The 11,469-nt window shown below is 36.6% G+C and overlaps 1 protein-coding gene across 1 annotated transcript in view; it reads right to left on the bottom strand.

The window, feature by feature from the left end:
* Positions 1 to 243: 243 nt before the first annotated feature.
* LOC308635415 (UDP-glucose:glycoprotein glucosyltransferase 1-like) overlaps positions 244 to 11,469 on the bottom strand; it is a 31,070-nt gene continuing 19,844 nt past the window's right edge. Inside the window, exons 7-11 of the mRNA XM_081269832.1 lie at positions 10,839 to 10,917; positions 6,378 to 6,478; positions 5,486 to 5,585; positions 4,205 to 4,265; positions 244 to 370 (exon numbers count right to left, since the gene is read on the bottom strand). Of these exons, the coding sequence (XP_081125958.1) occupies positions 269 to 370; positions 4,205 to 4,265; positions 5,486 to 5,585; positions 6,378 to 6,478; positions 10,839 to 10,917 (443 nt within the window). The 3' untranslated portion in view covers positions 244 to 268. The remainder of the gene's footprint in view (positions 371 to 4,204; positions 4,266 to 5,485; positions 5,586 to 6,377; positions 6,479 to 10,838; positions 10,918 to 11,469) is intronic.

Here is an 11,469-nt window from a genome sequence, read left to right as displayed (position 1 = left end):
GATGCTATCCTTAACAGGTAAACTTTAGCTCTAAAAGGGCATCCTTGAAAAACAGAATCCTTGAACATGCATTATGTTACAAGATGGCACTAGATCACAATGTCCACCCCAGGGACAGCATGGGCCCACCTCCACACCCTTGGGGTTAGGGAGTACAGCCTGGTAAATTGTCTTTGCCTCATGCCACAGTAAGAAGGGACAACAATCTGAACACATCACAAGGAGCTACATACACATTATAAAAACTTACAAAATGAGAAAAAAAATATCATCTGTACCTGAATATATCCTGTGTATCGAAATCAATATGAAGCCCATTGATGAAAAGAGCAGAGGCTCCAGGCCGTAATCCTAAAGTTCCCTTAAAATACTGAAAAAAGAAAAAGGAAATTATTAGAGAATGGTGAAAGAGTGTTGAACAAACCCTTCTGCATTGCTGGGGTTTAGTGTCTGTACAAATCTTGATATTCTAAGGTGGGGTTAAGATTTCCTTCCATATACTCTCACATATACTCTCACACATCTTCTTTGAATTCAATATAATAAATGAAAGTGCTGATACATAGGACATACACCTTTCTTCCATTTCCTCCTTCCCTCATGCTAATGATGATAAGGGAAATTCTAAAACCTGTCTGAAAAAAAAGTCAACAAGAAACCCAAGTTACTCAGTGGAGCACCCAAAGACTCTTACTTTTGTTCACCAGTGCCAGACAATAGTGGGCAAGCTTTCTACCCTTATCTTTTTTTACATTTCTGCTGTTTTCCCTATCTGTGATATCAATTAAGGCTGTGACAGCAGTCAATAATAACAGCTGAACCCTCTTGATGAAGTTCAGGGATCACACCAAAAAGGGTTTCCTTCAAACCAAGGCACACCAAAAAACTAAGCTGCTGTGCTGGGGACAACAACGCCTCCTGCTGCCTAGATCTGGCCTCCATGCTGTCTTTCACCTGCCAGTCCCCAGATGCTGACGGCCCTGCACTCAGGTGGCTATGCAGTCCCTGAGATTTGCCTGAGCCAATGGAAATTGCTCTGATTTCATGTTGAAGTATCTGTTAATAATGACCTTTCCATTCAATTCCTCTTTCTCTCAAAAGAAACTATTATTGGTATATTCTATACCACAGGAAACTGAGCCACATAGTGGAAACCAGAAGAAATTAGATACCAGAAGCAAAACTTAATCCCTTAGGATCCTACAGCTGGAGAGGGAACCACTGAGCTCCCTTCACCCACTAATTGTCAGCAGACTAAGAAAAAATATACTTTTAAGATCTAGTGTCACATGGGAAAAGAACAAAACAATGAGGAAGCCATAGCTGTTGCTTCATGGCCATCAGGATTAAGTAGTAAGCAAGATAAGGGGATAATATTAAAATACACATATATTTCAAAATATTGGGTTGTATACCACGAATACATACTTCCCAATTTAAAAAAAGGGGGGGGGTACGGGGACAATGCAGAGTTGCATCAATTGAGAATTGGCATTTCTTCCATGGGAGAGAAGAACTACACACGTCCACTTATTCCGGAGTCAGAAAAACTAACTCTCAGCTGGTAAATACAGTTTTTATCTGTTTCTAGATCCGGACACTAGTAACACAGATGAGTTTACTTTGGGAAAATTAATCGAACAGAAGATTCGGGATCTGGGCACATTTTTGTATGTTTTATACTTTGGGATGCATTTTTTATGTACTTTATGTTTTAATAAAATGTTTTACTCAAAAGCAATAAGAACCCAGGAAACACCAATATATCCTGCACAATTTAATGTTCTGTCTTCTTGGTGGGGGAAAGCCTAAGTATTATTTGATATTATTATTCTGGAAATTTGAATTAAATAGTTTTGTTTTGTTTTGTTTTGTTTTTTGATGCTGGGGATTGAACCCAGGGCCTTGTGCATGTGAGGCAAGCACTCTACCAACTGAGCTATATCTCCTGCCCCTGAATTAAATAGTTTTGTCAATTCAGTCAATATTTGAGAAATACTTGGTTTGCTTATTTCTCAGAACTATTTAATTAATTAGTATCCTACACATAAAAGTTAAGGAAATTTGGTGTAAAGGCAGTGAATTGAACACAAGTATTTTTTTCCCTCCTGAAACTGTACTGAAAAGCCAGGAAAAGAACCTTTTTTAGTTATGAGTTCACAGGGCAAAAAGAACAGAAAAGAAAAAGGCCAACAAATTTTGGAAGCAGAAGGGAAAGGGGTGAGTAATAACTGGACTAGCAATTCCAAGAAAGCTTATTGCTAAGTAGAAGGTAGGAAAAGTCAATAAGAAACCCAAGTTACCCAGTGGAGCACCCAAAGACTCAAGAATTCACAGCCCAAAGGACACATGTATAAAAGAGGCTGGCAGAAAGCCTCTTTAAGACATGGCCCTGGGCTGGGGATGTGGCTCAAGCGGTAGCACGCTCGCCTGGCATGCTTGCAGCCCGGGTTCAATCCTCAGCACCACATACAAACAAAGATGTTTTGTCCGCCGAAAACTAAAAAATAAATATTAAAAATTCTCTCTCTCTCTCTAAAAAAAAAAAGACATGGCCCTCCTGTTGATCCCACACAGCCCGGTGACTATTGTCACTGAACCCTACACTCCAGAAAAATGGAGGCTCATGGCCTGGAAAGAGCAAAACAGAGAATCTGTGGGCTGTGGGAAATTAGATAAGCACAGGGGTCCCTGCTGAAAATGGGAGATTGAAGATGTTTCCAAATGCTCTCCCTACCAGGTTTCTATAACCCTGGCAGCCAGACTATACCCTCCAGGCAGAAAATTCACAAATCTTCTGGAGACTGATCAGTCTCTTTGATGAGAGTTTTCCTACAGCTGTCACATTTTTAAATTCCAGGAGATTTTCATGCTCTTGAATTCTTCTTTGCTGGTATTCTCATGGCTCTCTGAGGATGAAAAGAGTGCCTTTGTTTTCTTCTCTTTGTGATGCCTACTTCCTCTTCTTTTTGTTGTTTTTGTTTCCACCCCCACTTCTTCCAGACAGGGCCTTGCTATGTTGTCCAGTCTCACCTTGAATTTCTGGGCTCAAATGAACTTCCTGCCTCAGCCTCTCTAGTGGCTGGACTACAGTGCCCAGCTCACTTCCTCTAAAGCAGCCTGTTTGGGATGTCAGTCTCTTGTCTTTGGTATTGGAGACTCTCCTCAAGTGTCTAGTGATAAGTGGCTAACTGCTCATATTGAAGTGCAAAGCACTAAGAATCTGATAGGCCTGGGCAGTCTCTACAAATCAGGGTACCCTAGGAAATGGCCACACCAGAACACCCTATAGTAAAAAAGTCTCATCCATAAGGCTTCTAATCAGTTTATTCAAATTACTAGGGTCAAAAAAAAGGTTCCAAATAATTCCAGGAAGCATAAAGAGGTCTCATATAAAGGCTTCAAACTTCGACGACCACAATGGACATCAAAATTTCAAGAAGTAATCCTTCAAACTTCTAAATTGACTCCCAATCTAAAGCCACATACCTAGCAACCGATCAATAAAAACAAGTGAAAAATTTATGTTACAAAGGTTAAAATTGACCTCCCTTGCAACTTTCTCACATAGAAGGATATACTGTATCAAAATACGAGAGGAAAAACAAAGAAGACATGGAACCCGAGAAAAGCGGTTAAAGGAAAGCCCCAGGATGCCTTGTACACATTTGACATAAAAAGCAACTTATCCAAATTTGAGTGATCAAAACTGGATAAAATTGCAATAGGGAAGGCTGAGGAAATGGGACAAGTACCAATATGGAGAAGTAATGGCACACTAAGGGGTTGACAGTGAAAGAAAGATAAATATCATCCTTGAAATAGAAAGCTAAAAAATAAAATACCAACTTAGGCATACTAGAAATCTGAAGAAAATTATCTGAAGAATCAGCTAAAAGTTGAAAGTGGATGCTCTAAGAAGAGGTAAACATAGTATGAAATGCTGTTAGGGAACATGTTAGGAACTCAACAGGGTGAAACATCAGATAATGCTGTTTTTTAAACAATGTGGTAGAACCACTTGATCTTTCAAGTACATTCATATTCAATTTTGGTCAAAAACTAAAAACATAAGATAGAAATGAACAAAATATCACCATCCTTGATAAATGAAAAGTAGCAGTATTAAATGCTACTGATTAAATTCAGACTTCTTCTTGAAAGGTACAATACAAAACAGTCAATATTTTCCAATGGTTAATACCTTCTGATTCTCTTCCACTTCAGTTCTAAGTTCCGAACTCACAGCTGTTTTCGTTATTGCTCTAAGGAACAAAATCATTATCAGCGCTCACAATAGACAAATCTTCAGTTTCTATTTTTCTAATTATAAAACATATTGTTCAATAAATTACAAAAAATGAACAAAATTTTAAACCTATACAATTGATAAACATACTTCTACTCTCATACATGTCCAATTTTAAATCACTATATATCACCTGCCTAGCATGCACAAAGCCCTGGGTTCAATCTCCAGTACTGAAAAACAAATAAAATATAAATAAACAGAACAAAACAAAACAAAACAAAAAGAAGCAAATAGCAGCACTTTAAAACAAGTGGAGTTGTTTCCAAGTTCTTACTTAAATGTGTACCATGCTCCTATATATGATTTTACTGCTCACAGACTAAAAGATAATATTAAATAACTAAGGCAGCAGATTGTGCATCCTCTTTAAGCACTTATGGTGAAGGTGGAATTCTCCATCTTTATCTTCAAGTAGGATGGTAGACCAACAACACTTAAGTAAAAAACAAATTTATTTATAAAGCATCTCACATCAAAAGTCAAAACACTGCAGTGACTCAAGAAAGAAGCAGGCAACCACTTATCTCAACGCTTTCTAAAAATTTGGCTTTTAAAACAATTATAAATAATCTTAATAATAGAAAGCAATGTTAACAAAAAATCAAAATGTTATTCTTGGGCGGTAGCTCAGTGTTAGAGCACCTGGTTAGCATGCATAAGGCTCTGGATTTGATCCTCAGCACAATCTAAAAAAAAAAAAAAAAAAACATATTCTGTTACCATTAACAAGTCACTTCATCTCCCTGACTCAGTTTCTTCTTCAAGATTCGATGAGATGACACACGTACAACCCCTGAGAAAGCCATGGTCTGTGGCACACTCTAGATTAGTAACATCAGCATATGCTATACTCTGTGACTCACTCAATTCTAAAAGGCAGGTATTGTTATTCCCACTCTATCATTGAGATAGTGATGTAAATAGAAATTGTTCATTTGCAAAGTCACTTCAACTAGTAAATAGCCAAGAATGTTGCCTACATCTGTCAACCACACCATGCATGATCTTGTTCTCTTCTCACAAAGAGGGTTCCACTCACAATAGTGATGAATAAAAATTTATATTTTCTAAGCATTTTCATATTTTACTTATGTCATTTAGCATGTAAATATGAAGATAATTGGTATATCACTAAGAAGAAGAAGAACATATCAAAGTCTTACTCAATGTTACCTGGCTTTGGTAGGAAAATTCTGACTAAGATCTTTCATCACCACTAAAGCCAACTCCACAGGAGCAGACAAGATTCGGGCAGCAGCCTGGAAACTGAGGTCTGCAACAATGCCAGATACAAGTTAGAAAGTATTAGCCTAACACAATGAGAAGCACATAAAAACCACCTTTTCTTCCCACTATTTTCTTGATAATAAAGAATGTCATAGAATGCAACCATTCCAAAAAGTTCCCATGGTGCAATTTCAGGTTTCCCACCTCATGGATCCCCAGAGTGTTCACTGAGCCAATCCTGATCTTTCTGTAATAAAACACTAGGACACATACTAACACCTTTAGAAGAGGCTAAATTAAGCCCAAATTCTTTTCCTTCTTCTGAATTTACAATATAGCACACAATATAACATTAAGACATTTAGCAAATTACATTGGGGGGGGCTTGGTAACTTGCTCTTCAGAACAGAAAAGTACACACGCACGTTCTACCCCCTATATTCCTTCACATTATATAGGTATATATTTTAAGAAATGAATGGGGAATGAGAGTTGTAGTTGAATGATAGAGTCCTTGCGTAGCAAGAACCAGATTCAATCCTCTGTATCACCAAAAACAAAAAAGTACACATATAAGAACATAAAGACAAGATACATATTTCTAACATCCAAGCTTATACGTCTGGTCACTGAAAGATCTGACATTCATTTATGTTGTACTTAAGGCCTAATGTTCTCTGTCTACAAAAGGACTTGCTTTCTTGTCAATTAATCATACCTGCTTGGTCTTTAAAATCTTAGAATTATGTGAATACATTCAATCAAATTCAAATTCTGCATTTAATACAACAAAATTTATAAAATAAGGACAGAAACGATCTCTCTAAATTTTCATCACCTTGCAACTGCCAAACTTTCAAAGGTGCCATTTCATTGGTACTGTCTACAAGATGCTTTCTGAGTTCTTTCAACTGTTCCTTCAGGTCAGGGTGTAAGTCTCTGAAAGAAATATAAAATCAGTCCTTTCCTCTCAATTGTTTTTTCTCTCTCAAAGTACACTTGTTCAAGGACTCCAACTTCACAATTTCCCCCTCTCAACTCTAAAAAACCTTCTTGGATACAGGTAAAAAAAATTACAGTACAATTATATTCCTCTAAAAATAAGATAGGAAATCAGTTCAAACACCGTAAAATTTACACACTGAAATATAAAGCACTATAATAGGGATTCCCAACTATAGCAGAAGTTAGTGAAACTAGGAGTTTCTTTTTTGAAGAAAAAAATGGGGCCTTCAACTTTACCTGTAGTTTTTTACTGGAACTGTTTTATTTTTAAGTAAAAGAAGTCTTATATTAGGATTTGGAAAAAAAGAAAACTTTACAAAGCAGTTCTCTGGAATACAAAAACAAGTATACCAACAATCAATTCTGGGCGGTGAGTTGTATGGGTATATATTATTCTCTATACTTTTCTAGATCTTTTTAATTTCTCAAAGAAAATTGGGTAAAAATTTCTTCCAGTCCCAAGATGAATTTCCTCCAGCCTATATATAGTGATAAACTGTCTACTCAGTTATGAATTCTTATACTGAAATACAGTACAATCCATTTAAAGCTACTGAAATAATTATCAGAGACAGAGATGTAACATTTATGTCAGACAGACTTATGGCTGGGAGATTATGTTCTGTTAAGTGTTAAAAACTCAATTCCCCTAACCAAGAGGTACTCTAGCCTTCTCTAATCACCAAGATACAAGCTCAACTCTTTTTTTTTAATTTTTTATTTTGAGAGAGGGTCTTCCTAAATCCCCAAGGTAGAACTTGAACTTGTGATCCTCCTGACTCAGTTCTCCTAAAGAGCTGGAATTACATGAGTCCAGCTAGAAACTTAAAATTTCTTAAATGCAAAATGAAGAAATTAAAATATTCTCTCAGATCCCTCACCTTCCAAACAACCCAAGGGATCCTCCTGACCCAGCCTCCATAGTGTTGGGATTATCGGTATACACCACAATATCCAGTTTGTTTTTTTTTAAGATATTTATATTTTAGTTGTAGTTGGACACATTACCTTTATTTATTTTCACGTGGTGCTAAGGATCAAACCCAGGGCCTCACATGTGCTAGGCGAGTGTTCTACTGCTGAGCCACAATTCCAGCCCCACCATATCCAGTTTTGATATGCCATTTTTTTGGGGGGAGGTGGGGGAGGGTATTTTCTTCACTTTTTTCTGTAGCATAATTTTTTTTTATTAATTGCTCAAGACAATACAATGATCTTGACATATCATACATTTGATTCAAATAGGGTATGAATTCTCATTTTTCCACATGTACAGATTGCAGGATCACATTGGTTATACATCCATGTGTATTCATACAGTAATCCTAGTGTCAGTTGTATTCTGCTGCCCTCCCTATCCCCCGCCTCCCCTCCCCTCCCCTCCCATCACCTCTCTCTACCCATTCTACTGTGACACTTATTCTCTTTTTTCTTCAAAAAAGAGAGAGATAATTGATTATGCCTTTTTAATCTTGAATCTATAGATGATGCCTACAGACTGATGGACTGTTCCCACCACACCCTTAGTTCATGTTGAAATCTTAACCCCTAATGGGACAGTATTAGCAGATGGGCCATTGGAAGGTGATTGAATCATGAGGGCAGAACTTTCTTTTTTTTTTTTTTAGAGAGAGAGAGAATTTTAACATTTATTTTTTAGTTTTCGGGGGACAAAACATCTTTGTTTGTATGTGGTGCTGAGGATCGAACCCAGGCCGCACGCATGCCAGGTGCCCGCTCGAGCCACATCCCCAGCCCGAGGGCAGAACTTTCATAAATGGGATTTATTCCCTTGAAAGAGGTTCTAGAAGATGGGCACAGTGGCACATGGGTGAAATCCCAATGACTTGGGAAACTAAAGGAGGATCCCAAGTTCAAGGCCTGCCTGGGCAACTTAGTGAGAGCCTGTCTTAAAATAAAAAGTTTAGGGGCTGGGGATGTGGCTCAAGCGGTAGCGCGCTCGCCTGGCATGCGTGCGGCCCGGGTTCGATTCTCAGCACCACATACAAACAAAGATGTTGTGTCCGCCAATAACTAAAAAGTAAATATTAAAATTCTCTCTCTCTCTTTCTCTCTCTCCCTCTCTCACTCTCTCTTTAAAAAAAAAACCTATATGAACTTGAGCCTTGATAATTAAAAAAAAAAAAAAAGAAAATATAATTAAAATAAATAAATAAATAAAAAGTTTAAAAAAAGAGGCCGGGGATGTAGTTGAGTAGTAGAATGCCCTTGGATTCAATTCACAGAACCAAAATAAATAAATAGAAGGATAAAATAATGTCTAAGAAGACTTTTCTTTATAAAATACTACGATGTTTTCATAAAAATGGTTTGGAATTGTGAAACTTTAAATAGTATCATTAAGAATATTTTCTAGGGGCTGGGGTTGTGGCTCAGCGGTAGAGCATTTGCCTAGCACATGTAAGGCCCTGGGTTTGATCCTCAGCACCACATAAAAAAAATAATAATTAAGTAAATAAATAAAGGTATTATGTCCAATTACAACTAAAAAAATAAACACAAAAAAATTTTTTGTTTGTTTTAAAGAATATTTTCTAGGAGGGGCTGAAGCTGTAGCTCAGTGGTAGAGGGCTTACCTCCCACACGTGAGGCACTGGGTTCGATCCTCAGCACCACATAAAAATAAAGATACTGTGTGTGTCTACAACTTAAAAAAAAAAAAGAAGAAGAATGTTTTCTAGGATCTGGGGCTGTGGCTCAGTGGTAGAGCGTTTGCCTAGCACATGTGAGGCACTGGGTTCAATACTCAGAACCACATAAAAAATAAACAACAGGGCTAGGGTTGTGGCTCAGCGGTAGAGTGCTTGCCTCGGACATGTGAGACCCTGGGTTGGATCCTCAACACCACATAAAAATAAATAAATAAAATAAAGGTATATTTTTTAAAAAGCTTACATTTATTTAAAAAATAAATAAACAATAAAATAAAGATATTGTGTCCATCTACAACTAAAAAAAAATGTTTTAAAAAATTGTTTACATTTCTTTAAAAAAAAGGCAGGGGGGGGATTTTCTTTTTTTTTTTTTTTAAAGAGAGAGAGAGAATTTTTTAATATTTATTTTTTAGTTTTCAGCAGACACAACATCTTTGTTTGTATGTGGTGCTGAGGATCGAACCCGGGCCACATGCATGCCAGGTGAGCGAGCTATCGCTTGAGCCACATCCCCAGCCCGGGGGGATATTTTCTTGCCGGGCACATGCCTGTAAAACTCAGTGGCTTGGGAGGCTGAGGCAGTAGAATCACAAGTTCAAAGCCAGCCTCAACAAAAGTGAGGTGCTAAGCAAATAAAATACAAAATAGGGCTGGGGATGTGGCTCAGTGGTTGAGTGCCCCTGAGTTCAATCCCCAGTACGAAAAAAAAGAGAATATTTTCTAGCTGGAAATGGTGGTGCAAGCCTTATCCCAAACACTCTGGAGACAGAGACGGGAAGACAGCAAGTTCCAGGACAGCCTCAACAACTTAGCAAGTTCCTAAGAACTCAGTGAGACCTTGTCTCAAAATAAAAAATAAAAAAAGGGCTAAGGATGTGCCTCAATGATTAAGCACCCCTGGGTTCAATCCTCAGTACAAAAAAATAAAATAAATGAAAAATTTCTCTCCCCTTTCATAAAGCCTAGTCTAATAAAATGTATTTTAATTGAGCAAGTACAAAATCTATTATACATCTTTTACTTTTTTTCAGATTATGTTTAGGATAAGCAAATAGCTACAATCACTCCAAGTTAAACACCCATCTATGAGAAAAAAATTAAATAAAACAATTTGGTTCACCCTATTATTCAATCAAAAACTGGTATTTAACTTTATTCCATTAACTGAGAGGGAAAGAAAATTAACCGAAGCTACAGGCAGGTCATTTAAGAAAAAAGAGATTTAGTCAGGCGTGATGGGACACACCTGTCATTCCAGCTACTCAGGAGGCTGAGGCAGGAAGACTTCCAGTTCAAGGCCAGCCTCAGCAACTTGCTGAGACATATCTCAAAATAAAACAAAGAGGTAGCTCAATAGTAGGGCACTTCTGGGTTCAATCCCCAGTAATGCAAAATAAATAAATAAATAAAATTAACAAATTTCACAATAACTGAAAATTGCTCACTTTTAATTAGAAGCAAAGTGGGCATTTCTCCAGTTTAGACTACAAATATAAAGTGCTATTAGATCTGTACTTAAATAATCATGAAAAAGATGACACTAGGAATGCAGGGAACTCTGAAGATTTAAAGAGAATAAAGGACATTTTTTTAGAAATAAATAGAATATACATACATACCTTAATTTTCCAAAGAGGAATCCCTGAACCTCATCAATAGGATCATTTTCACCAATTACTGTAGTGTTTACCTCAGTTCCTATAAAAACAGTAAATATATGTCTAATGGTTCAGATTAGAAATACAAATGTTATAATTTGATAAAATTTGAGTAATGTAAAAATAAAAGTCAGAAACACCTGAAATAAAACCATTTAAAATGTAAATACCCCAATTAACATTTTGCAATGTCTTTAAAAAATGTGTTTAACATTTCCTGTGATCAAAAAGAATATTTTTCCCATAAACTGTAAAAAATTTCAGATGCTAGAATTTCAAAATTAACAGCTTTTAATATTATGAACAAAGGGTTCTTCAAAATAAAAATTCTGAAGAACCTGCAATTAGGCAACTTAATCCTAAATATAATTATTGAAAAACCAAAATGAGTACAAGGCTATTTTCTACTTGCTTCACTACCCAAACTGGTAACTTTTATGCTTAAAAAGAAAAAAAGACAGCATATAAAACTTGTGGTTGAAATAATGATTTCAAAATCCCACAAAATTAGAACAAGAAAAATTCAGAGTAAACCATTTAAGTTGAGAAAATAATAAAGAACATAAAATTGTTCATTAAAGTATATTTAAAA

This window comes from Spermophilus citellus (assembly GCF_964194105.1).
Source record: "Spermophilus citellus genome assembly, chromosome: 16".
NCBI lineage: Eukaryota > Metazoa > Chordata > Mammalia > Rodentia > Sciuridae > Spermophilus > Spermophilus citellus.
Note: the sequence above shows the minus strand (reverse complement) of the source record. Positions and strands in the feature narration are given on the sequence as shown.